This window comes from Equus przewalskii, chromosome 7 (genome assembly GCF_037783145.1).
Source record: "Equus przewalskii isolate Varuska chromosome 7, EquPr2, whole genome shotgun sequence".
Classification (NCBI taxonomy): Eukaryota; Metazoa; Chordata; class Mammalia; order Perissodactyla; family Equidae; genus Equus; species Equus przewalskii.
This window is the reverse complement of record NC_091837.1, coordinates 94067681-94093930: the sequence shown is the minus strand read 5'-3', so window position 1 is coordinate 94093930 and position 26250 is coordinate 94067681. Positions and strand designations below refer to the sequence as shown.

The 26250-nt window shown below is 54.2% G+C and overlaps 1 protein-coding gene across 14 annotated transcripts in view; it reads right to left on the bottom strand.

The window, feature by feature from the left end:
• Positions 1–26250, bottom strand: part of NFATC1 (nuclear factor of activated T cells 1) — a 125696-nt gene that overhangs the window by 89300 nt on the left and 10146 nt on the right. For all 14 annotated transcript variants that reach the window (XM_070627997.1, XM_070627992.1, XM_070627989.1 and 11 more), the window contains exons 2-3: positions 20789–21887; positions 3293–3452 (exon numbers count right to left, since the gene is read on the bottom strand). In XM_070627997.1, coding sequence (XP_070484098.1) covers positions 3293–3452; positions 20789–21887 — 1259 coding nt within the window. The remainder of the gene's footprint in view (positions 1–3292; positions 3453–20788; positions 21888–26250) is intronic.

Here is a 26250-nt window from a genome sequence, read left to right as displayed (position 1 = left end):
CTGTTTCAAGACCCTTAATTCCTCCAAAATGTCTCAATTCTCTCTATACTATCTAGGCTCTCAGATGGACCATCCACGCCCAAGACACCTGGACAGTAGAGATGGGAACCCAGCACGGGGGCACGCAGGCAGCGGGCTCGAGGCTGCCGTGGGGTGGCCGCTCCGAGCGTGGGAGCCGCGTCACCCACTGCGGGCGACCAGCCCACGGGGATGCAAACACGCCGAAACCCGAGGGCTCGCACGCCCGGGCCGTCCTCTCCTCCTCCACGGAGAAAGGGTGGTGCTGAGGATGTCCTCGACCACGGCAGGAAGGGCCGGCACCGACAGGCCTGGCTCTGCATTCGCCGACAAAGGCGTTCAAGGTTTGCACTCGGCTCTCTCCTCCGCAGGACCAGCACCCCTTCCAACATAATTCACCAGAAATGGGGGCGTTCGGCCATTATTCCTCTGCTGCCTTATTTTCATTTCTCCCTCTTTAACACCTTTGTTTCCTCACCTTTGTAATGTCTTTTCCACTCAGCACAACGCACTGTCGTTCCGTGAAAACCGAGGCAAGAAGGGGAGCTAAGAGCGGGTGGTTATGAGCACGGCTAAGTGCAGGCATTGTCTGACCTTTCCCCCCCTGGGAAGGCGGAGACTGAAAATGTCAAACTGGCCGCTCGTGCTGACGAGTCTCCTTCTGCAAGCAGCTAACCAAGTGGGTATTAATTGGTACCAGGCGCTCGGCCACAAATCTCACCCTCGCACCGGCCGAGCGCGGCTGAAGTGCCTCCCAGCACCTTCCACAGACTCCGAGTCGCTGATTGTCGGTTGGCAGACAGCCATGTGTCTCTGTGCCCTCCTTCCCTCGCTAGCTTTTTATTTACCTAAATGGAATAAAATGAAAACACGGCTGCCCTGCTGAGTGCCCCTCCCGGCTTGCACCACTCTCTAAATAACAGGGCTGGGCACCCGGTTTTGCGGTGGGGGCGCCGGCTGGGGAGAAACATTCCTTATCAACGCTGCGTGGCCTGGAGCCCTGGGGCAAGAGAGCAAGTGTCTGCACTGAGACTGTCACATCGTCACATCAGAGGAGCCCACGCGGGGGTTTCAGGCTCACGGGGGTCACACACATGACGAAATGGAATGCTGCCGCCCACGAGACGGCCACCTGGGAGCTCACGTTTACTTCCTGGGTGGAGAAGGGGATAAGTTGAGGCAGCAGATGCTACCTGTCCCTGCTGTGGTTACGAGGTGCCTCCCTGGCCGCCAGGTGACCAACGCTGTGACTCTAACGCCAAGCAAACTGTGTTTCCCCAGAGCGTCATGAGGCAGGGAAATGGCACTGAGCCACCGCTGACAGAGCCCGAGCTCCACTCTGAACTGGGCCAGGAAGGCTTCCCACACTGCCCGGCTGCAGCCAGCCTGCCCCAGAGCACCCAGCCCCCAACCGCCTGGACCCCGCCTGGGCTGACACCTCACAGCGGGTCCTCGCCTGGGGACCAGACCACAGGCCGCCACCAAGCTCCAGACCCTCGGCATCTGGGCGGCCAGAGGACCTGCATTCCTCACGTGTCCCCCGCGGGGGCTGGTGCTGCAGGTCAGGGGGCCACACTTGGAGAACCACAGCCCTAGAGGGTCCAGAGCTTTAGACGGGAAAGAATGACGTCCTTAAAAGCAGACACTGACACACCCAGACCAAAGACAGCAGCCGTGCAAAGGGAGTTTGCTTCTGGCAAACCTTAAATCCGCAGCGGAGAGCTTAGCGCTTCACGGTGCGCTCTCGGGGGGCACACCGATGCAGAGCCGCCAAAGGTTGCCCATCTGAAGGCTCTCAGCCAATGGACAGTTGGCACAGCAGCCCAGGCAGCAAACAGTTAAAGGGCCAATGTACGCAGGGCAGAGAGACGTCTGGACGAGAAGCAGAGGGTGCGGTGGGTGAGGAGCAGCTGTGGCTGAGCAGCGGGACTCTGTTCCTCTTTACCCAGATCTGTGAGCTGGGCACGGGGGGCAACTCTGGGCAAAGGAAGCAGCAGAGGTGGGCATGGGCCTCCATTCGGCTCTGCCCGGGGCCCAGGCTGAACCGCGTGACTGGCGGCTGGAGTGCCTCCCTCAGGAGCACCGTCCCCAGCCCAGATCTGAAGCGTAGGGTCATCACGAGCACACCCCTTGGCTTCGACTCCTCACGCAGCCCGGATCTCTAAACTGGACAACTTCGTGCTCATCGTCTGTCTCTCCCCAGAGAGGGAGCGTGGAGGGAAGAGGCCTGTGTCCACTTGTGGCTGCAGGCCAGCGGGCAGCACCTCGCAGGTGGAGCACGCTTGGCCAACATCCGTGGCGGGAACGGGCGGACACGACGCAACGCAACGCAACCGCATGAGGGACCTGGGAACCCCTGTTGGCGGCAAAGTTTACCTCCAATTTCACAGCTGAAGCTTCCTGCAAACTGAAGCTTCTGGAGAGTAAGAACGTGACTTGGGAGACAGGAGCTTCGCACCTCAGTTCTGACAAACCTTCTTTCTACAGATTTGTTATAGAAAGGGTCCTCAAAAATAAAACATTTCTATTTCAAGGTTTTATATATATATATATACATATTTGAATTTTCCTATTCCAGGACACCTTGAAACCAAACACCCAGGGCCAAGCCGACTAAGAGGCACAGAGGCAGCCCCCAGCCCACACTGCCCACTGGCCATCCTCCAGAAGTGAGGTGGGTCCTCGAGGCGGCCCGGGCATCCTCTTGACCAAGCTGTCTGTCCCTGACTTCTCCTTCCCTCTCTGCCGTCTTTCCTGAGTCCAATACGACTGCTCAGGAGGACACGGGACGGAAGGCAGTGTCCATCGAGACACAGCAACCGCGGATTCCAAGCCACGAGCTACGCCCTTGAGCGTCCTCAATGAATAAAGACCCTCCGGCCTCGTCCCCGGCCCAGCCCTCCCGACCAAGGCCAGGCCCACGCTGCCCACCCCGCGGCCAGTCTTCCAGGTGGCGCCTGCCCCGAGAGGCGGTTTCACAGAGAGCAGTCTGCATCGTTACACAAAGTCTTAGGTCAACGATTATGGCTGATGTGCCAGCAGCAGAAGGAAGAGGCACCGAGCTCTCATTCTGGCCGTTACACACATCGAGGGGAAAACCGGGGCTGAACTACACGTACAAAATATTTACCTAAACTGGCTGGGAGATGACAACGTTTTTTAAGGAGAGAAAAAGAAAACCACCGTTAGCTGTTGCCGCCAAGCGGCCTTGGGACCAAACCGGCAGCGACTCCTGCTTCTGCACAGGAGCACGCGTGGGGCAGCGACCCTGTACCTGCACGCTGGGGTGTCCTCCCGCCGACGCTTTCACGGCGCCCCGGCTCCCCTCCGTCTCGTAGTGAGCTCTGTGGTGGGACTTGGGCTGCACTTCGATCCTCAGCTCGTAGGGTCCTGAGTGCGACGGCAGCTGCCAGTCGAGGGCAGGCAGAGACGGGCTGCAAGGGAACACAGCAGAGCATTAACTACCCGCCCGGATGTCCCCGCTCGGCTGCAGCGCTGGGCCGCAACTCTGGGGGCTGCGACCGGCAGGTCGCCTCCACCGTCAGACGTTTAAATTCCCATCAACAAGGATGATGTCCCTACGAAAATGATTTATCAGTCTTTGTAAAGCTGGAGGTCACTTGATTCTGACGTACGGCCAGAGCCTCGTCAGGTCCTCACCATGAGGTTCTCGAATAAGATGGAAACATTTTCAACACACGACCTTAAAATAGTTTCCTTCCTTCAGGACAGGCCTGCACGAATTACTTAACCTCCCTAGGAAGACAGGTTCCAGAACTAATTGAAGATCTTTTTAAAACCACAGAGGTGCCAGCCCCGGTCTGAGCCCCGGGAAGCCTGGTTCCAATCTCCCCGTCCCGCTAACTAGCTGTGAGGCAGAGCTTAACTGTCTGGGCCGCGGCCGGCAGCCTCATAAAACGGCAGGTTTGGAAGATGTGGTTTGCAGCGACCCCACCCCAGCCCCCTGAATTCTGTGACTCACGCGAGATGAACGAGAGAGGCTGCCCACCCAGAGCACAGGGCCCGCGAGTCGGAGACCCACAAGAACAGAGAGATGGCTGTGCTGCCACGCAAGGCCCGTTTTGCAAGCTGTCTGTTTTCTGGGTGCTGGCGAGGGGAAAGGAGAGTGCGGCGTGCGCCAGGCCCTGTCCTCAGAGCCCAGGGGACCCCTGTGTTCCCCTCGTGGCAGTGGAGGCGGGTGCCGACAGCCCCCTTGTACAGGGGCAGAAACAGGCTTCGCACAGGGAGACGATTTGCCACTTGAAACCAGATCTTTGTGCCTCCAAAGGTCCCGCTCTCCCTACAGAACATGCTCAGGATCTTGCCCTTTAAAGAGAGAAAGGTCAACCATAAAAAGCTGCAGTCCACACATGCCAGGTGTAATGTCCCGCAGAGCCAGGGTCCAGTCCACTCAGGCTGCCTTCTGCAATTAGAGTCGCTCCTGGGGGCTCTTTGTCCCAACATGGCAGCCATTCCCGTCCCCTCCTCTCGGATGTGGCAGAATTCCGCCAGAGAGGACACTGCTCTGTCCAACCCCGTCAAGGATGGCCTGGTACTCAAGTGGCATCCGTGTCCCCATGTGCGCAGAGCCCTAGAGTAGGCCCAGACCCCTGCTTGGGAGCCGACCCTCCCTACCAGCCGTGCTGTGTGCCGAGCACAGGCCACCTGCGGCACGAGGCGGATGGAGATGGCCCAGCTGGCTCCTGCCACACATGGCTCTAAAGACACCTTTACTTCCAGGTCAGTCACAGTCTGGCCCCGCCGTGAAGGCACACCCCACCACCTCGCCATGGCCATCTCAGTCTCTGTGCAAGCAGCAGAGATGCCGCAAGTCCCGGTGGCTTCTTTGGGACAGGCGTCCAAGAAAGGCAGGCTTTGTTTAAAGCAGAGGCCTAGACACATAGACACAGGGAGCTCACGATGTCTCAGCCTTGGGACTCAGCCTGCTGCTCCTCGAAGCGTGCCCAGGCTGCTGCAGCTCAGCACAGACCTGCACCAACGGCGGCTTTCAAAGCGCAAAAACAACAGATAAAAGCTTTATTTTTTAAAAAAGAAAAAGCCCAGGAACCAGCGTATATTGGAATCAAGTATGTAATTTCTAAAAACACAAAATGTCTAAAATATTCCTTGAAAGGCCAGTACGCTTGAGGACACTCATGACTTTAAAGCAATCTCAGAAATGGTGTCAGGGCACGATGCACTGGTGAGCTGGCCGCTGAAGCAGCTCTGCGGGCATCTCCCCTGCTCTGTGTTCCGGCGTCTGCAGAGCGGGTCCCCTCGAGCAGCACACGCGGATACTGAGAGCCTGGGTGGGGCTCACATGCATTTGCATGGGGCACAGGGAGGCTGGATACACCACAGGCCCTGCTTAAAGTCAGCACCAGGCCGCAGGCATGCCACCAGCGCCAACAGCCCCTGGGTGGGTGTGTCTCCCTCCACTGGGCCAGCTGACCGGCCCCCAGCCCAAGCACACAGCTCCTCATCCTTGGCCCGGTGAATCAAAGGCACGCACCCTAAGAAGAGGCCGCCTCTTCTGTCCCTGTGTAGATGCGCCAGCTGAAAGGCCTAACTGGAACCCACAGCAAATATGATGGATGTCGGCCTGGAGCATCCAACAGTCAGGCGCCGGCAGGCCGGGAAGACCGGACCTCTCTCAGGACACAGGACATCTTCCGTGGAGGGAAGAAGCCTTTTGCGACGGTTTCCTCTCAGCCCCCACGTCCACTCTGTTCTGCTGTAAACCACAGTCCTGCGTGGGGGGTTCCCGACCGTGGGACCCGCCCTCCGAGGGTCTATCTGTGGGATTTCAGGAGCCACTCTTCACGTAAAGGTCCTCTATTCAACTGCCAACCTAAAACTCACATTTCTTCAGCAGACAGGAGCATGAAAGAAGATGGAGCCCACAGCCCACCCTCCGAGCTCCTGCCTGCTGTTCACATTTTGATTCGATTTCGACAAGGTGCCGAGGTAAACCTGGAGGTGCAGGGTCAAGCCCCGGTGTTTCTCCCTGAGCACCACCTCAGTAATCTCTCCAGAAATGTGGGCCGATAATCTGACCAACAAGAGTGGGGTAAAGACGTGTGCACTGAGAATCTGTGTCTGCCCTGAACAAGAGAAATGCCCACGTCAGGGGGCTGAGCAAAGGGGCCAGCGCCACCAAATGCCGGAGATGCTTCTGAGCGACATTAAATAGCAAGGAAGAGAGCCTTCCTGATGGAGGAAGCTCCCTGATGCATCTAGCAGCTGCACGGCTGTGGACGTCAGAGGCATTTCCTAGACAAGGTCCCCAGCCTCACTCACTCGGTCCCAGCACCACTGCCAGGAGGAGGGAGAAGCCGGCAGGCACAGAGCTCGGAGCAGGAGGGAGGACGGCCCTGCCTGCCCGGGTTCTGGGAAAGCGGCGAAGGTGGGGCCAGGTCAGGTTCCCTACAGGTGATGATTCTTTCCCACAGATCACTTCCCCTGCTTGTAGGCTGAGTGTGTCACGTGCTGACGAACACCGAGGACACCGCCACCACCGCCCTACGTGGTTAACGTCTCCTTGCAGGATACTCCATGTTCTATTTTATTTTGAGTTATCATACACACTGTTGATCTAAGTAGAAGACTATCTTTTGCTGTAAACAGAAGGAGAAACAAATACAAATAATAAAAAGATAGGTTCACCTGACTCCCAGGAAATTAAAAGAGAAAGCAAGCGAGAGAGAAGGAAGGGACGGAGCAGGGAAGCACAAAAACCTCGATTCCCTGTGGTTTGGTGACGGGCAGACGTATTTCCTAAGCCACTGTGCACTTGAATATCATAGAAGAAAAAAAATCTGTGGAAATAATTTGCTCTTGACTCACTGACAGAGTTAGCAACACAGTGTGCGCACAGTTTAAAGTCAGAATGGTTCACAAAATATTGTAATATAGACAATTAAAATTATTGTTTTTGGTTGGAAATTTTCAGCATGAATTTGGCAGTGCCACAAAAATGCAAATGTGTCTCTGATTCAGAGGAAAGACCTAAGACGGGAGAAATGTGCGAGGACTTGGGCTGCTGCTGCCACAATTCGGCTGACTCCTGCCCCCGCTGCTGTCCCCGCCCCCGCCGGGCCCCTGGGTCACCGAGAGCCCGCAGAGGAGCAGCGCTTCACAGGGCTCCCAGGGCTCCCTCCGCGCCTGGGCTGCATCTGCTGAAGGTAAAGACCACTGAGAACCTCAAACTCAGCTTCTACTTAATCCAATTTTTCTAAAAGTCGCCTTCAAGGCGACCAAGAAAACAGGTGGTTAAATTCGTATCTAAGGTCCACTTGATTTGTACAAACAGAAGCCGCGTGAAGTCGCCTACACACACAACCATACACGCCCGATTCATCCAGAGAAATTACATCCACGACTGGCTGTACATCTGTAAGTATTTTTACATTAAAAGGCATATACCTTAACAAAATAAAATATATAATTTCATACATAATTTAAAGATCATGTTTTGAGCATTTTAGCATATTTTTCAAAAGTGGTTTGGTCACAACATCACATTTTGTCACACAAATAATTGATCGGTCATCTGTTGTTGGACTTCTGGGTTGTTCCCAGTCATTGCTGTTATAAACAACAGAGATGCGATCGTCCAGGATGAGATCCTGGCTGCCTTCTGGTCGTTTCCTTACACAGACTCACAGCCTCCGTCGAAGAGCGTGAACATTTGAGGCTCCTGACACACATCTCCAGGCACCTCCCGACAGGCCACACCACTGAGTGACCTCGCCAGCGCGGCCCGGTGTGCTTCCATCCTAGACCGTACCACACACATGGGGGTCTCCAAGGCTGCATCTCCACGAAACACCAAACACACAAGTGGGAAACACTCATTGCACAGTCGTCACAAACGTACAGAAACACTTCTAAACCGCCAGGAGGGGCATTTCTGAAAATCTCCGGACCTCTGAGTGTCCCCTGAGCCCTTAAACACATTTTACTAAAGACAACGTGGAACCCCAGGCCCCACCCCCATCCCAACAGAGAGCCTGCTCCCTCAGGGTCTGCAAAGGCCTCTCCGGGTGACACCACCGTCCTTGTTAATCGTCAACTATGGCAGACAGTGTTCACTATTCCCCGGGCCTGTTCTGGACAGTCATTTGTAAAGTGAAATCTAATGATCATAGACTGGACGTGGGTCTTGTAAGCCTCACATGAAGGACAAATTCATAAAACAAACAGGGGTAATCTATACGGAGAACAGGGACGTCAGCCGTCTTGATGGAGACGGCTGAAACTGCTTTAATTTGAAGAGCCCAGAACACGTTCCTTCCCCAAAGGCAACTCGTCCACACGTGAGGATGGGGCCTACTGGCTGGGGGCAGCTGGACTCTGGGAAGTCTGCAGCCGTGGCAGGTAAAGGTCCCACAGAACCCTCCGCACTGCTGCTCCAGAGGCAGCCTGTTCCAGACAAGAGCCTGGGTGGCTTCCAGCAAATTACATATTTTTCCTGAATTCTTGCGAGGTTTTCCCGCTTGTAAAATGGGGATGATGATAATCCCATCTCGCTTGCTGTTTGGAGGATTAATAAGGTGCTAAGCAAAGAGCTGGGAACACAACCCACCCTGCACACCTAATTCTCCTCCCCAGAGGCACACGCTCTGGCCATGTCAGGGTCCTGGTGTCGACAGTGGCTATTATGGAATCTGTCGGTGTCGGGGACGCCAGCTGAGGGGACACACAGCTCTCTGCAATTTGCTGTGAATCTAGAATTCTTGCAAACGAACAGTCTTTTCTAAAATGCTTGTGATTGTGCCTGGAACATAGGAATCCAAATCACGTTGCCTATGCCTGCTATCATCACCACCAGAGGAGGCAGTGAGCTCTGGTCCCATGGGGCCCCGTGTCTCCCATCGTGGAGCAGTGCTGTGCCGGGCGATGCTCAGGGCCGGCTATTTCCAACACGTGACGATTGCTGTCACTGCCACCACCTGATGCAGAGGAGACACTCCCCCAGCAGGCAAGGTGGGCACCATGTGAAGGGTGGCACCACCTCCCCAGGCCGCGGGGAGTTCTGATGGTCCACAGGGCAGGGAGCAGCCAGGCTCCGGCTCTGGTGTTTGCTGGTGACTTAGCCAACACTGTCCTCATGCTGGGGGACGGACGGTGGGGACACCTCGTGTGATACACGAGGGAGGCGAGTCATAATCTCCTTGGTGCGTGGGCGAGGCGCCCACCCCACCCCACCCCCCCCCCCCCCCCCGCCGTGTGGAAAAAGATGCCCTGCACTCCCGGTCTGAATCACGCCTCTCTCAGAGCTGCTGTGACCGTCCGTTTCCCATGAGAAAGGCCTGTCAGTTTTATCAAACCTCTGTGCTCCTTCATGTGGGGAAAGTGTGAAGGATTGTTTTAGATGCTTAGTTCATAGCACCGACCACCTACACACTGCGATCAAAAATCAGAGAACAACTCAAGATTTTCCTGAGTCCGCATCTACTACCAAGGTCCTCACTCTCTGGCCCAGCTGCCTGGCCACCGGTCACTCCATCTGGAGCATCTGAGAAGTCGGCTGTCCGGATGACCATAGGGTAGCGCTTCTTTTCCATCGGGCCACTGCTGACCACCTGTCATGAACTTTACCAATGCATCTACGGGTCCAGTCGAGGAAGAGCCTAGTCCTAAAACTAGAGATTTCATAAACGGCTTCATTTCAGGAAAGAGGTTCAGAACTACCACTGTGAGGGTGTTTGTTAAGTTACAACTTAATTTGTTCCATGAAATACCTATGCCCTTCTCCCCTCAAACCCAAAGCTGACCTCGTAGCAGGCACTCACGAACCTGTCGACAGGACAGTCTCTGCGGGTGAAGCTCAACACTAGCATGTTCACCGTGATTCTTTTTGCATTTCTGCACAGGAGACCCAATTAGCTCAGGAGCACGGCTGACACAGGAAGAAACGCTGACGCCCGAGATTATTTACGCCAATTCAAAACCAAGGTTATCTTGGGGATAATTAACTGCTAACAATAGTGCTAAGGCTTCACCGAAGCCTTCCTATCTCATCTCCGTCTCCCGGGAAGGCAGCGACCCCCACCCCCTCCAGGAGCCCATGACTAACGGGGCCAGCAGGGCTCAGGCCAGACCTTGAGACCCAAGTCTCTTGCCTTAAAACTGAAAATCACGGGTAAACCATGTCATCAACGACCACTAATAGCACAAGAGAGACACTGGACATGTGCCTCCCGAGGGCTGTGCACTCACTGCTTGGCCAAAACACAAAGAACCCAGCAAGCCCCTGGATTCAGCACCAATTTGAGGGAAAAACAGAGAATACCGGGGTCGGAGGAGCCCGCCAGTGACACTGCGGAGGCACCAGCGAATCCTGAACGGGGGGGGATGGTCAGGTCCCTCTAGAACTGACTTGCGGAGAAAAATCGACAAGAGCAAAACCTGCACGCAGACCAGAGATTCTCCAACCGATAGAGAGGATCGGAGCCTGAATCCCGCAACTGTGGGGAAAATACAGATCAGGGAAACCCGGAAACTAGCTTGGTGAAATCAAGCGATTATTTTAAATTACCTACTAGTGTCTAACATGGAATCTAATGGTATCGAAATCCTTTCCTAAACCGAGTCCCTGTCTTTGAAAGACACACGGAATATTCTTGGATAAGATCACGTGATGTCTCGGATGACCTGCAGAACTGGGGTTGGGGGATGGGGCATGGCGGCCACAAGGCTGTAATCACTGAAGTCAGGGGGGACGGGGACCCCCAGACCAGTCTCTCTAACTCTGCACGCGCTTCAAGTTTTCTGTGACGCAATGAGAGACAAAGGACATTTTCACGAGTAATCTTGGAAGGCCGACGCGAACGCGGTCACTGCGCATTCCCGTCCGAGGACTATCGGTGACTCATTTCTCTTTCTGTTCATCTACATTTAAAAATATTCTACAGTGGTGGATGTTATTTGTTTAACTTGCAAAATAATAAGCTTTTCCAAGTTTCGCTCTCTGCCCTCGCCCCTCGTGAGCTGACTGTTCTGAACGCGGGCTCCTCTCGGTGAGCTGGTCTGACCCGTGGGTCTGAAACCCTCCTCCTTAAAAAGGCCGCTTCCCCCTCCCATTTTCAGTGTAAGTCACTGCCACCCAGTCAGCTAACTACAAGGACCTCAGGACAACTCCGTCGGGTACGAAGTTCTCCTTCTGTGGCGGAAACCCAGAAGAGGCCGTTCTTCTGTTTAAACAGTTTGGGTAAAATCCTTTCAACTCTGAATTCTCCAAGAACTGAAGCCCATGTGGATGTATCGCTTAGAAGAAAACCAGAGGCTCCCTGTGACTCCAGCATTTCTCAAACAGTGGCAGCTGCAGACTCTGAGCTTGGCAGGACCCAAATCCGCCCAGAGGAAAGACAATCACAGCACGTTTAAGGAAAACGACGTCATCGCAGTCTTTTTCTCTCCCCGAAGCCCCAGTACATAGCGGTATACCCTAGTGGGGAGTCTCAGCAAAGTCTTAAGGAAATATTTTCTGAGTCGGCAGCTAGAGGCCTCCTAATTGTGAGTTGTTTGGTTTTTTCCCTCTGATTGTAAAAACGGTTATCAGCTCAGTTCTTGTCACTTAAGCGGGGTCTGGGCCCCCAAAGGCTCCCGTGGGCAGAGGCTGCGTCCAGGACCACAGAACTCTCCCGTCAGAGGTCCACCCAAGGTGAACTGGCCCCTCTGACCTGCGCCAAAAACTCCAGGCTGAGAAAGTCCTTCCCACATGAGAGGTCGACCTCTTGGAGGACAGCCAGGGCCCTGTCGGGGGAGGACAGGTGGGCCCTCCCTGGACAAAAGCGGATTTCTTCACTAAAAAGCCCCCAGTGGTTTGAAGGATGTGTGAGCGAGCATCCCCCCTCCCCCGGTCCCCCCGCACGTCATCACTGCCATAATCCACGGCCCTTCAGTCTCCAGTACCCTCTCCTGCCAGGCCCGCCACGGGGCCACCCTCCTACCTTCCCACAGAATACCCCTCAGGGAGGAGCCGGTTAGAATCCACGATCCCATCGGCCTTTGGAAAAACCCTTCGGGGTTGGCCTTTTATTTCTGGTAAGAGTCTGGAAGGGACGGGTGTCGGGGCAGAGGCCTTGGACCCCACAAAAACACGCCACGACTCCACGTAAGCTCCATGGACCCTGCCCTGTGCTGGGACTCAGGCCCAGCCGTCCTAGATGTGCATCCCCCCATTCTTGCTGCCCTGCTCCTCCCGCAGGTGGAAGAGGTGAGTGTGAGCCAGGCCAGGCCCCAGGACCCCACAGACCGCGCCCAGCCCTTCTGCCCAGATGGACAGCCCCCTGGGGTCTCCCTCACTGCATGCCCACATCTCTGCTTCTTACGGAACCCACCGTCGGTCCTCTGCCCTCCAGAAAAGCGAGCTCTCCTCCTCAAGAAGACCTTTCCTAACTGCACAGATGGGGGAAGATATGTCTATTTCTTCCAGACAGTCCCTAGATTCAACGTGGAGGGTGGCTCGGTGAGGCAGAAAGGGCTCCTGTCTAGAAACCTGGGCTCAGTTGGGAGAGAAACCACTTGGGGGAACGGCCCACACTGGGGGACTCCTCCTCCTGACCTGAGACAGATGACTCTGCATTTGCACTGAGTTCCTCTGTTCCCAGGGACGAGGACTTTCAGAGAGGGCGGCCGCTGAGTTCTCTTGGCCTTCACTCTCAGGGAGGAGAATGACAGGGGCACAAGGGAGGCACCCACGGCTGTTAGAGGGAGGGAGGGACGGAGAGAGGCAAGTGTGGCGGGATGGAGGGAGGGAAGGAGGGCGGGAGGAAGGAAGGCAAGGATGGAGGGATAGAGGGAGGGAGGAAGGAAGGCAAGGATGGCAGGATGGAGGAATATGTTTACTGGCTGATGACCCCCGTGGGAAATGAGCTCTGGACGGTCCCTCTGCTGTTCCACTGACCCTCGCGTTACAGGGCAGATTCCAGCACACTGTGACTGTTATTCTAGTCTAGAACCAGAGCCTGCTGCTCATGAGTCTTTAGACAGATGAAGTTTTAGGATGAGAATGCTCAGATTACCTGCCCCTAATTGCTCATAAAAACCAAGAAATTCAGAATCGCCAAGCGAATGCAGGACAGGGCACAAACAAGCCACAACACTGACCTTCCAACTCGATTGTTACCCCAGACTGAAGCTAGGACAGTCACTAGGTGACTCCCAAGTTCAGTGCTAAACTATTTAGTTTGAAATATGGGGCCCGTAGAAAAACCCAGATACTCATTAGATGGTAACCTTTTTTTTTTCAAATTCTAAGTTTAAAGCAAACTTCAGTGGTTCAGGGCATAATAACCACAGCTGCTCTAATATCATCCACAGGGACGTATCCAGACAGTGATGTACTGTTCCCTGAGGACAAGAGAAACTCAGAACCCCAGCAAGTGTTTCGGACGTTGCTAAAGCAGAGAGCACTCAGGCTCCCATATGTGGTGTCTGCAGCACAGCCCTCACCCTCAGGGCCAGCGGACAGCCCGTGCCCGGCAGGCATGGCCCCGCTGCCATCTCATCGCTGTGGCCTCTGGACCCTGCCATTGCATGACCACAGTGCCTCTCCTCACTCTGCACACCTCTGCCAGAGCTGCCACTCACCCCACTTCTCTTCTGTGTCCGACTTAAAACAAGACAGCACTGCCTCACCTCCCCACTCTCTGGTCCCTGACCGTCCCATCTCCAGGGCGAGCATTACATGCCACGTGCTTCTAGCACCTTCAGTGCGCCCCTCCGAGAGCGGTGTGAACTGAGAGCCCACCTTGCAAGTGAGGAGCTCAAGGTCATCGTTGGAATGAGGGGGCCATGACTTGAGCCCTCGTCCTCCTGGCCTCGGAGCCCAAAGTCCTCAAGCAACCTCACCGGTGACCATGCCATGCTCAGTTTCCCCATCTGTAAAATGAGCCTCAGCTGCCGCAGCAATGGACTCACTGGCCCCATGCCAGGCCCCCATGCTCATCCCTCACAGCCCTGCAGAGCCCTGGGCTCAGGCAAACAAGGGGCATCCTGCAGTGTGGCCGCCCCAAAGATGGCCACATTCTCCTGTGGAAGGAGAATCTCAGGAGAAAATCAGGCATGTCAACGTGGCTCCAGGACCTTCCAAGGCACGACCACACTATGTGTCATCCTGGTGCCTGCGATGAATGAGCAAACCCTAGAAACAGCCCACTTAATCCTAAGTAGCCTGTGCACCAGGGAAAGAACTGGACCGTCCACCTCACAGGCCTTGAAAACCACGGGGTCAGCGGGGTGAAGACGCACGATCGCCACCACACGCTGAGAACACCTGAAACGCTGTGCATGATCCACTGCTTCTGAACCCTGGGGGTGCACGACTCCGTGCTCCAAATGAGAAGTGGTCCCTCTCAACAAAGCCAGAACCTGCTGCCCAGACCCAGGGCTGGGGGGGTGGGGGCAGGGGGCAGCGCCTGCAGAGTCGAACCAAATGTGCAGGCGGCTCAGGCATTTAGAGGCACCCGGACACCCGAGTCCTCATGGCGCTAAGCCGAACGTCGGCCAGCACGTAGGACAGGTCCTTTTCCTTTCTCTGCGCAGTGTCCTCACTGCAGAAATGGGCCTGTTCCACGGTCCGAGTGTGGTGGGCATTAAGAACGCAGATCAACCTGTATCGAACGGGAAATCTCAGAGGGAAGATCGACTTTCGAGCCACCTACTTTATCGAAAACCTACTTATGCTGTGTCAAACTCCAGCTTCCAGAAGATATTTTAGAAGGATTTATAAAAAAGCAAACCCCGTCATGATACATAAATACATTTTTGCTCAAGAACCCAAGAAACAATTAGCAAATAAGTCCTGCTAATTTGCATGGAAGGTCTAGTTTTAAATGTGGACAATAGCTGCCTCCAGATTAAATTTTAATCTCCCCGGCAGGACTGCTATCTTGTTCCCCGCTAACCCAGCTGCAGGTGCACACGCGATGCTTGACAAGTTGACGAGCACACCCCACACTCTCCTCAGAGGAAAGGGTCTGAGCAGAAATCAGTCCTGTTTTGTCTGTGGTCACTGGTGCATGTCGTCACTGGACACTTCCTGTGGCCAGGGCTCTGAGCTGGGGAAGACTGGAGCTGTGTGAAGGATCCCGGCGCCTGGGATGTGAAGCTCCTGGACACAGCCTCCACTCCACACCCTACAGGCACACGGGATGGACGTGGGTAGGACCAGGCCCGGTGCCAATCAGTTTCACGGCAGTAACTCTTCTGGCATTTGGATTATTCTGTGAAAGGAGCCACACTTCAGATCTCAATAGCTCGACTTAAAAACTGGAGTGTAAAGCCGCAAAGATTCAAATTATTTTATCCTCTCCAGGAACACAGAAGTGCTTGAGTTCCTCTTTCTCCTTTACGGAGCTAATAATAGACATTCAAAGAATCACATAAAGAAGAGAAATAAGGGCCACATCCTCCACACGCACCTTGGGAAAGCACTGTAAGGTGGATCAGAAAGTTTCCACCCCCACAGCCTCTCCTTCGGCCACGATTCACAAATCTCAGTTGAAACCGTCAGGCTAATCTTAAGCCAAAGCACCTTCTCCAAGTGTCAGCTGTGGACTCTGTAAAACCACGAAGAAACTACACAAGGAGTGAAGATGTTGGGTCTCTGAAAAGCTGTTCCAAGTCAGCCCTCGAAGAACAGGTATGGCACAGCAAATGGGGACATCATTTCAGTGTCCTGGACAACACACAGCCCCCCTACGCCCTGCCCCTTAACCACTCAGTTTACCCACGGAAACTTCTAGAAGGGGTTGTGGCTAAGGTTAGTCTCTGGGCCTCGTAAGGACCTCCCAGAAGTGTGCTCAGCATCCTGGTAGCGGGACATCTATGGTTTCCTCAGGTTCCGAGCATCTCCTGATGGCTACCTACAGCCTCTACATGGGTCTCCTGACAAGAGGGAGACTTGGCAGGCCTCCTGGGCTCAGGGACCCAGCAAGCAGGCAGCTCCAGGGTCAGCCAGTCACAGGCGTGAGCTCCAGCTCTATCCATTACTAAGTGGAGGCCTGAATGAGTGGCCCCAACTCCGAGCCCGGGTCTTGCCAGCATTCAGGGGGCTGTACAGAGACCCAACTGGTCTCACAGCCCCTCCCAGAGGCTGTCTTTTTCTTTTTTTTTTTTTTGAGGAAGGTTAGCTCTGAGCCAACATCCATGCCCATCTGCTTCTACTTTATATGTGGGACGCCTGCCACAGCATGGCTTGATGAGTAGTGCATAGGTCTGCACCTGGAATCCAAATCAGTGAACCCCAGGCTGCCGAAGCAGAGGGCAGGAACTTAACCACTGTGCCACCAGGCCAGCCTCTAACTGTCTGCTTTTTTAAAGCTCACTATCAGCGAGACTCCTTTTGTGATTTTCAGATGATGTGCTCCTTCTGGTCAAAAAAAGAAAAATAACCCAGAGGCGCCAGGCCTGATACCCTAAGTGGGCTGGCCTGGCAGAAACCACCTGAGCACAGACGGGCCGGGGCCAGGGCTCCTTGGCGGAGCAGCAAAGCCCTCGTGCAATGACGCTGCCGGATTTGTTACCAGCCTGCAGGTCTATTTCACCTGATTCCAAATCAGCATAAACTCTAAAATATTCAGATAACTTATAAATCAGGATCACAGCAGTGTCATCAGACTTTTAGAAACTAACACTTAGGCATAGTATAAAAGTTACCGATATTGCTAAAATCATCAATATTGCAGCCAGAAACCTAAAAGAAGTGATGTCGGAAATAAACCGATTTGGACATGTGGCTGCCTCAGGTCATTTGAACCGAGGAGGTTCCAAGTAAAAATCGTTCATTAAGCTTAAGCTTAAGCCCCTTAGAAAAATCTACTTCTTTTTAGGTACTCAAATCAAAAAAGCAAAGTTTCATGTAAAGGAATTTGGCTGGACAAGCGTCCTGTTGACGTTACGAGCATACTCACATTAAAATGCTTCTGCCTCTCCAAAACTAGTTTCTTTTTAAGTCTGCATTCCTCTTGTAACTCTGCCTCTGTAGAGGCAAATTCAGGGATTACGCTGGCTGCATTCAGCTAAAGACTCAAAACCTCAGAAGATAAAACTCTCCATGAGCCTTTTCTAGAAGAAAAAAGGTGTTCCTGCTCAGAGACGAGCCCCAGGCGCCAACAATGCACACACACACCGCCGGAGACAGACCCTCCGGTGCACGAGGTGGAGCGATGGAAGCAGTCAACAACCATGCAAACTGCAGCTCCTCTCAGTTCATAAGGAAACTCCCATCCAGAACTAACAAAATCTAAGTGAGCACCTTCCAGTGCCTCGCCGCCCCTGGCCTCTGCACACACAGCGCGTCTCCACCCCTACCCGACTCCGATGAACAGCCTCAGCAGCGCGATCCAGCTGGTCCATAGACGCTGTTTGTGTTACCATCAGCAGCAGCATCGGAGAAAGAATGAGGTGGGAGGAGAAACCCTTTCCTTTCTGAGGAGGCTCACGGCCTGACTTGGACTCTGGGACAGAGCGTTTAAAGTTCTGACTTTTTATGGGGGTTCTAGCAAGTCAGCTGTAATTTCTGTGCATCTCCTAAGGTTTAAGAACAGAAGCATCAGTCCATTAAACTTGAAAATAGGTCTAAACTCTAAAAACAAAGAGATTCTGTCAAATACTGTTGCTAGTTTCACAAACATAATTTCTTCAATTGCAGCAAGAATTTAGCATCATCTTTTGAGCCCTGCGGGCCTATCAGAAGGCTCCACAAGGGGGGGTGTGCCGTGAATGCCGTCCAGACAAAAAGACCCCAGAAGGGAAATGACCCACACACCCAGATTCCTTAGGAAAGGCTAGCACAGCACACTTGTCATGAAAAGTCCCTTTCGCTAGGAGGACGAGACTAAAACTGCCGAGGGCCTGCACCCCAGGAAGGGGAAGATAGGTGTGTTGTGATAAATTCTCTACCTCAAACTTCGGAGATCATTAAAAACTCGGCATTTCCGACATGCCGCTGAGGCCCGCTGACTCGCCTGCACTCTCTCCGCCGAGCTGAGGTGTCCAGGGAAGGAAGTCTGGTGGCCCTCCCCGCGGGGACAACCTGACCTCTCATTTCTACCGTGGCCTCCAACTGCCCCCGAGCACCAGCTGACGGGATCACATGGAAACATATTGCAAGGACCAGGAAACATATTTTGATGTGGAACCAAAACAGCGGGAAAAGGTGAACTTCAGCCCCTCTGAGGGTAGTCTGGTGGCCTTCACGTGTTCTGTTTGTTTGCGTTAACTCACAGGAATGTCAGGAGCATCACCCACACGGGGGCTCAGTGGCCAAGAGATAAGGAGAGCAGTCACGCGGCCACATAATTATCGCTGAAACTCCCGAGCAAAGACAAAGGCAGCAACTGTGCTTTCCCATCACCGAACCAAACGCAGGCCTGGTCCCTGCAGACGGAGACTGGCCAGGAACCCCGAGTTCCCGAGGACTCTCTATCACTGAGCAGGCCGTGAAGGAAGAGGCAACGGGCCATTGTTAGAGGCACCTGACCATTGCCACAGGGATGCCAAGACAGGTGGTCCTCCCAAATTCGTGGGATGGAGTCCTAACCCCAGGATTTCAGGATGTGGCCGTGTTTGGAGTCGAGGTCTTTACAGGGGCCATCAAGTCAAAGCAAGGTCACTGGGTGGCCTTGATCCAATGACTGGCGACCTCGTAAGCAGGGGGGGGGGGGGAGTGCATGGGGGCGGAATTTGGACACAGAGACAGGCAGAGAAGGAGGATGCTGTGAAGAGACACAAGGAGAAGCTGGCCGTCTACACAGCAAGGGCAGGGGCCTAGAGGAACTACCCTTGGCACCTTGATCCCCGACATCCAGCCCAGAATTGAGGGACATAAACTCCTGTCGTTTAAGCTGCCCGGTCTGTGCTGTCTGTCACAGCAGCCCTGGCAAACCTAGGGTTTACCTAAATTTTTACAACTTCTTTAAAAACCCTCATACTACTGCTCTCTTCACACTCATAGTCAGATTACACATTGATGACATCACCGTCCTAGATGTCATGACTGTCAGTTCACTGAAGTCCCATTACGAGTGACTGTGACCTTCACGGCCCATGAAAACACAGAAGGTCATAAACTGTAATTCATGAGTCTGTGTGCTTGAGATGGTTGGCTTGGAAATATTCTTCATTTAAATAAAATTTAAATAAAAATTGTAAAGATAGTATAGCAGGCATAAACAGTTCTTAAATTTTTTAAATGTCCCCAAATGGATTTTTAAATTCCCATGTTTAGGAATTGAATCCAGGTTCTGCGATACATTTTTCTGATGATGTTTTGAATACACCAGTTTTTTAAACTTCAAAGCATGGAAAGTAGAGTTGGGGGTAGAAATGTGGATGCAGCCTAATGCAAGTCAAGGACAAATGGTGGTCATTCTCGCTTTCTCTCTAAGTCTGAAGTGACCCCCATCCCAAACACCACGCCCGTAGAAACGTGGGACGCACGACCCGATTGCTTTAAAAATTGTCAACTCTCATCTTGTTTCTTCGCCACAAACTTTCAGAAAGGTTGAGCTGGGTTCATTCAGAGCCCAGAACTAAACCATCCACACGCGGCCCTGACTAACCACATGAGCTTCAGTTGTGGGGAAAGAGGCTCCGAGAGAGCAGAGCAGAGTCTACACCCAACGACCCAACTGCCTCTCTGTCCTTGCCTCGGGGCATCACATCGCTGGAAACCAGGTCCTACTCCCCGATCTCGCTTCAGAATGCCCTCGACAGAAAAGGGAACAGGAAAAACCAAACACGAGCCTCGAATACCCGAAACCACACGCAGAAACTACAAGCAGGAGCGTGTGTGCAGGGCGCCCAGGCCTCCTCCTGGGGAGGCGTGCAGCCGGCGTCAGACGGGGATAGGCACAGGCGGACGTTCACGCCTGATAAAAATCCTGGAGCAGAAAGCACTCTGCCAGGGGTCATTAGTGGCCCACCTGTTGGGAAAGCTGTTTAGTTAAAAATAAAAACACCGGGCTGAGTAAGTGGACCCAACGGAGCGCCAGCAGCCCTGCTCACCGTGAAAAAGAAAAATCAACAACCCAAGACGTGGAGCTTGGAACGGGCTCGACTCTCTGTCACCAGACTGCCAGGGAGCGGGCGCTGGTCCCCTGGGAGGAGCAGCGTGTTGTTCTCCAAACCCCCGGCAGGGCTGCTTCGGGGAGCGGCGTTCGCGGCTCTGGGGAATTGCCGAGCAGAGGCCCCATCTGCACCCTCGTGGTGACAGCAATTAGGCGGGACAGAGGAAGTGGTGAGCAGAGGAGGAGAGGCAGAGACGGGAGGGATCGCTCGGCTTTACAAAAGAACAGAACAAAAACTGAGCGCCCCGGTCTGTAACCCTCATTACTGGCTGACTTGTGGGCCCCCAGAATCCAGACGCAGAAGCCCAAACCCCAGCACCTCAGACTGTGACTTAATTTGGAGAAGGGGCCTTTCATTAAAGAGGGAATTAGTGAAGATGAGGTCTCAGGGTGGTCCTCATCCAAGATGAGCGTGTCCTTATAAAATGGGAAATTTGGACAGACACACGCAGGGAGAACACCACGTGACAGTGAAGGCAGAGACGGGGTGGCACTCTACAGCCAAGGACACCAAGGATTTGCAGCAACCCCTCAAAGCTGGAGAGGGCGGGCACATTCTCCCTTAGAGCCTCTGAGGGAGCCAGCCCCTCCAGCACCTCATCTTGACCCTCGGCCTCCAGGCCATGAGAACTCAATTCTGCTGCCGGAGCCTGGCTAGCGGACTCTGCACGCCCCTGTCACCCACTCACCTGGTGTAGGACGTCGGGGACCGGGGCCTGGCCCACTGGTACGGGTGCTGTGGCACCGACAGGTACTGGTCGCAGAAGGCGCCCTTCCGGATGTGCTGGAAGGAGGAGAACTCTTCGGGCAGGAAGTCAGACGTGGGCGGCGTGGTCCCCAGGTCCTCGCCAGCCGGCTCCACCTTGAGCGCCACCGAGGGAGAGTGGTCCAGGGCAGTCTTGCGGGTCTTGACGGGAACGCCGTCGCCCAGGTCGAGGCTGCTGTCAGTGCTCAGCGCGTTGATGGCAGCCACGATGGCTGAGCTGGTGTACTGCGTGCTGTTGCCCAGCCACGTGTCATCTGTGACGCTGACCCTCGGCGAGCTGTGTGGGGACGGCGTGGGCGAGTGGTGGGGGGAGCAGGAGAGCTGCCGGCCGTTGAGGCCGTACTTCCTCTTGTTGCAGGGCGACGAGGGCCTGGACGTACGGGCCCCCAGCCAGCTCTCCTCGGTGACACTCGCACGGGGCGAGGTGGAGGGTGAATGTCGAGGGGAGCTGAGCAGGCTACAGGCCCCCAGGCCTCGGGGGTAGCCCTCCTCGGGGTCTGTGGTCTTGGGGGACACGCAAGGAGACTGCCAGGGGGACGTCTGTGGGGACGCATATGGGTACGAGTAGTTGGACTCATAGGACGAGGCCTCGGAGTTGCAGCTGCGGGACGACAGGCTGCTGGCCGGGCTCAGGCACGAGGGGTCTCGGTAGGCCTCTAGGTTGGGCAGATTCAAGGTGGCCGTGGAAGGAGACCGTTTGGAGTTGGGGACGACGTCTTCCACCTCCACGTCGTGGAAAAACTGGTTGTTATTGTGGTGAAGCCCAAGGTACGAGGTGATCTCGATGCGAGGGCTCTCCAGGGCAGGCGCTCCGTTGGGCCGGACATTGCTGGAAGAGAGAAAGTAGCCCGAGGGCCCACTGTCCACAGCCCCTCCGTACCCCGAGGGGTGACTTGCTGACGCCACAGCTGAGATGCCCGGGGCCACCGTCTGCAGGTCATGGCATGGGGCTGGCAGCGAGGGGTGCGCCGTGGAGAGGGGCAGACCAGAACCGATACTGGAGGACGCATAACTATAGTGCTCTAGAAGGGAAAAAAGAGAGAAGATGGCATGAGGAGCAGGTCATCAAAATACAAACACGAGCTTAGTGAACCCAGGATCTGGGACCATTGTCTCTGGACAGCTCCAGGGAGCGGGCCTCTGAAACGACGCTCAGCTCATGCCACTCCGACAGCTCAGAGCAAGAGCCCTGTCCTGGCCACCAAAGTCCCTGTGACCCCTCCCAGCCCTTCCCTTCCCTTCCCTCCACGCCAGCACAGCAGCCCTACTGAGCCTCTCACTCAGGCATGCACCTCCCTAGGGCTTCCCCGCTGGCTCCCCAATGCCCCAAACGTCCTGCCCTCGGAGAGCCACGCCGCTGGGCCAGTGCTTTCTTCTACTCTATTCAAAAATGGCCTCCCCCAGCCACCCTTTCAAAATCCCAATCTCCCAACCCAACACTATGCCACACTTCCCCACTTCATTTTTCTCTCCTTAACTCTTACCACCTTGTCCATCATCACTTTCACCAGTAGAGACTAAGTTCCATGAGGACAGGAACCTTTGCCTGCCTTAGTCTACTTTGGTTCACTGATGTCTTCAGAGCCTAGGACTGTGCCTGACACATAGAAGGTGCTCACTTTGTTTAATAGATGCATGGATGTATGGATGGATGGATGGATGGATGTTGAGTGGGTGGATGTGTGGGTGGATGGATGAATGGATAGATGGATGGATGGATGGATAGATAAATGGATGGTGGGTGGATGAATGGATGGGTGGGTGAGTGTGTGGATGGATGGATGGGTGAGTTGGTGAGTGGGTGAATGGATGGATAGATGAGTGGGTGGATGTGTGGGTGGACGGATGAGTGTATGGATGGATAGATGGGTGAGTGGGCGGATAGGTGAGTGGATGAGTGAGTGTGTAGATGGATGGGTGGATGGATGAGTGAGTAGGCAGACGGGTGGGATGGGTTTTAGATACAGGGACCTAGACATTTAAAGAGACTTCAATAGGCTAATCACTGTTGAGGTGCCCTAATCACCAGTTACAAAGAACACACTTCAAAGATCGGATGAAAACACACATTCTGGAGTCTCTCTCATGTAAATTTTGACAGTGGCTCATGACCTAGGAATCTCTCTAAAAAAAAACAAAACAGAAGAAAAACCCAAGCAAATGATGTTGATGCCAAGCTAGATTTAAGAATCATTATATGTTCATTATAACCTCAATAAAATATTTTTAAAAAATCATTACTAGTGTAATTAGTAATTTTTAACAGGAAAGCTACACTTCTGGATTTCTGATTTGAAATGGCTTTTTATAACATCTTGGTACCTCATTACTGTATGCCTAGAGGTGAGTATTCCAAGGTCTCTAAATAATGGAAGCACTCACACAGAAATTCGACACCCCTCTCCTGGGTGAAGCACACTGGCTTGCAGATACTTATTCAGTGACAGTGCTGCCCTTCTGCTGTGCTGTGGTGCAGAAACCCAAATGGATGAACCCCAGAAAATTGAGAGCCTCAATGCCCTGGTTCAAACCCCACCCCGATTACTAAGAAATCGGTCTAGCACTCTAACTGGGTGAGAATCACCTCCATTATGAGTTTCCAGAGCAGCCATCTGACGACCCTCTCTGGTAGCCCCGTCTCTCACAGTCCTTACCATCAATAAGTTCTTGCTCTTATCTCTCCAAATCCTCCTGATATTAAATGCTGTGCACTATTCCCAAAATGGCCCTTCTCTGTGCAGGTGGGCGCAGGCCCCTCACAGGTAGCCTGGGGAGAGCACACTGGCCCCCACCCTCCTCAGCCCGGGGAGTCGGGCTGCCTTTCAAAGAGAGCATCAGTGTTCCAGATGCTCAAAATCGGTGCAGATTCCAAAAAGCCCTCGGGGGAGACAGAGCCATGACAAGCAAGAGAAACCAAAACTGCAGCTGAGGGGCTCAGGAGCTCCGAGCGGCAGGAAGGGCTCCAGCTCAGGGTGGGGTGTACCAGGGCCAGATCAAGCTAACGCAGGTCCACGGACACAATCGTCCCTGGAAACCTCTGGTCCTCACCATCTCCAGGTCTCCTCTGCCCAGCAGGTTCCCACACACCCCAGAGAGCTAGAGGGACACAGGGCACACAACGTGAAGAAAGGACCAGGCCTCCACTTCCTCAGGGAAGTGAGGTGAGGAGCAGCACCCACCAGGCCTCCCGCCACCTGCCCAACTTGCGCCAGTCCTGGGACAGCACAGCCATGCTTACTGATGCTCACTGTGTCTGTCCCCCACCAACAGCCTCACATGCTCACTCACACTCTTAACACAAAAACCATCACCAAATGCCAAAAATTAGGTTACGATCTTTGTAAAAATCAAACCAGAAGTTAATGACGGTGGAAAGGCACTTCCAAGAGGAAAAGGCCAACGTTCCTCAGGAGAAGGAGGCACATAGGGGCTGCAGGTTGCTGAGGCCACCAGGAGAACTCTGCCCTATGCACTGCAACGACCTCTCAGGACAAGTATGGACATCACCACCTTCAGCTCTGGGTGTGCACACGCCAGGCCCAGGCCACGACACAGCGCTACAGAAAGCGGCTGCACACGACGCTGGCCAGAGGAACCCGGGCAGTGAGGGGCAGGAAAACCCGGGGGTGGAGACTCTCGGAGAAGGAAGGCCAGGGGCCTGAGGGACACAACGGGACTGAGCGTCACTTTAAATAGGAGACTTGCCTCCTCTGTGAGGGTCTGCCGGAAATTAGGGGGTGCTGGCGGCATGAACGCAGAACCAGTATCCCCTCAGAGATTAAATGTTACTCCGTATTTCTTCCAAAAGACGTCTACAGACACACCTTGGCAAAAACGTGTCTTCTAGCCACATACGCATTCGTAGACTATTATACATGTGTTACATGTACGTACACATGTACATGTAAGTTACACACACACGTCTACATACATCCCCATTCAGAGGTCCTCCCCTCCACGGCTGGCCAACACTTCCCAAACCTTTGTAACCAGAACTGTGGGTTAGAAAAAAGAAAATCTGTGTCCCCGAGCCCCACAGGCGTCCAGTAACTGTGTGACTCCAGGTGAGAAGTGAGATGCCAACCAGCCGAACCAAAAGCGGGGTGGGAGGCATGGCTATGGGAGCCTCAGCTATCGATGCATGAGGATGAGTGAAGGATCAGTAAGTAGAGTATTGATAAAGTGAGTTAAAATCCTATCATACATTTACAGGGCAGGAATTTTAGTAATCAAACTTCAAGAAATAGCTCTGTTGTGTTTGACATACTCCAAAATTAAGTATGTAGAAGTCAAAGGGATGTCTGCTCCCTCCATCCCTGACATTTGGTTTCACTGCTGACCGGGATGGCTGCCTCCTGGTCTCCAGACCCTGCTGACCCGTCTGAAATGTTCCTTTCTTCAGGCAGTTTCTGCGACAACCATTGACATCGGCCCCACAGCCGTTTCCACCGTCTCGGCTCCTCCCCAATGAGTCTGGGTCTTCAGATGCCCCCTCTGGCTCCCCACCTGTCCCTGTCTGCTGCCCAACACGCCTGGGGGCCACCCCTGCCAGAGCCACGGTCACACTGCATGGCTGATCCCCCACAGCGAACTCGGCCGGCCTTTTTCTAGTCCGGACAAGCGCTTTCCTGGGCTTACTGAGAAAGAAGCGAGGTGCCACTTCTTCTGTGGTCTCTGCTCCCCTCTGGCCGGCTTTCAGGGTGGAGCCCCAGAAGAGCCGGGCCACAGGCAAGGGGGGCCTGGCTTCTCAGCCGGTGTCTCCAGGCAGCAGCTGCAAGCGAGCGGGGCCTGCGCAGGTCAAACTCTGTTCCCTGAGGATCGGCGCCTTCTTGACATTCTGTCCTCAAAGTGTCGGGGTCCCAATGGCAGGGACAACGCTCCAGACCCTCCAGAAAGAAGAGGCCCCTCCGGGCCCCTCCCAGCCTTGGGGCGGGGGGGGTGTCCTCATGCAGTCACAGCCACACTTACTGCAGCCGCTGCTTGCCGGAGCTCTCCTACCCGTGTGAAGCCTACAGAAGGTCCAGCAGCCAACCAAGAATGAATTTTCATTTTAAAGAAAGTGATCAATCTAGAAGACAACGCACCAGGCCTGCAGCGCATGGGAAACGCTGAGCACCATCATAAACACAAAATGGGTGTCACGGAGCCCACGCTCACTGCACTGCCTAATCCTTCCGGCGTAAGGACGGGGAGGACGAAGATGAAGAGGGGGAGGACCAGGAGTCTGAGATGCCACTGGAGGTGGGCCCTCCAGGCCGCCTGGCTCCCAGCACCCCCTCAGGCCTCAGGACTGAGGCGGCTCAATGGACAGATCCTATACCTCCCGCCCCAGTTAAAAGAATACTGTCGGGGCCGGCCCCGTGGCCCAGCGGTTAAGTTTGTGCA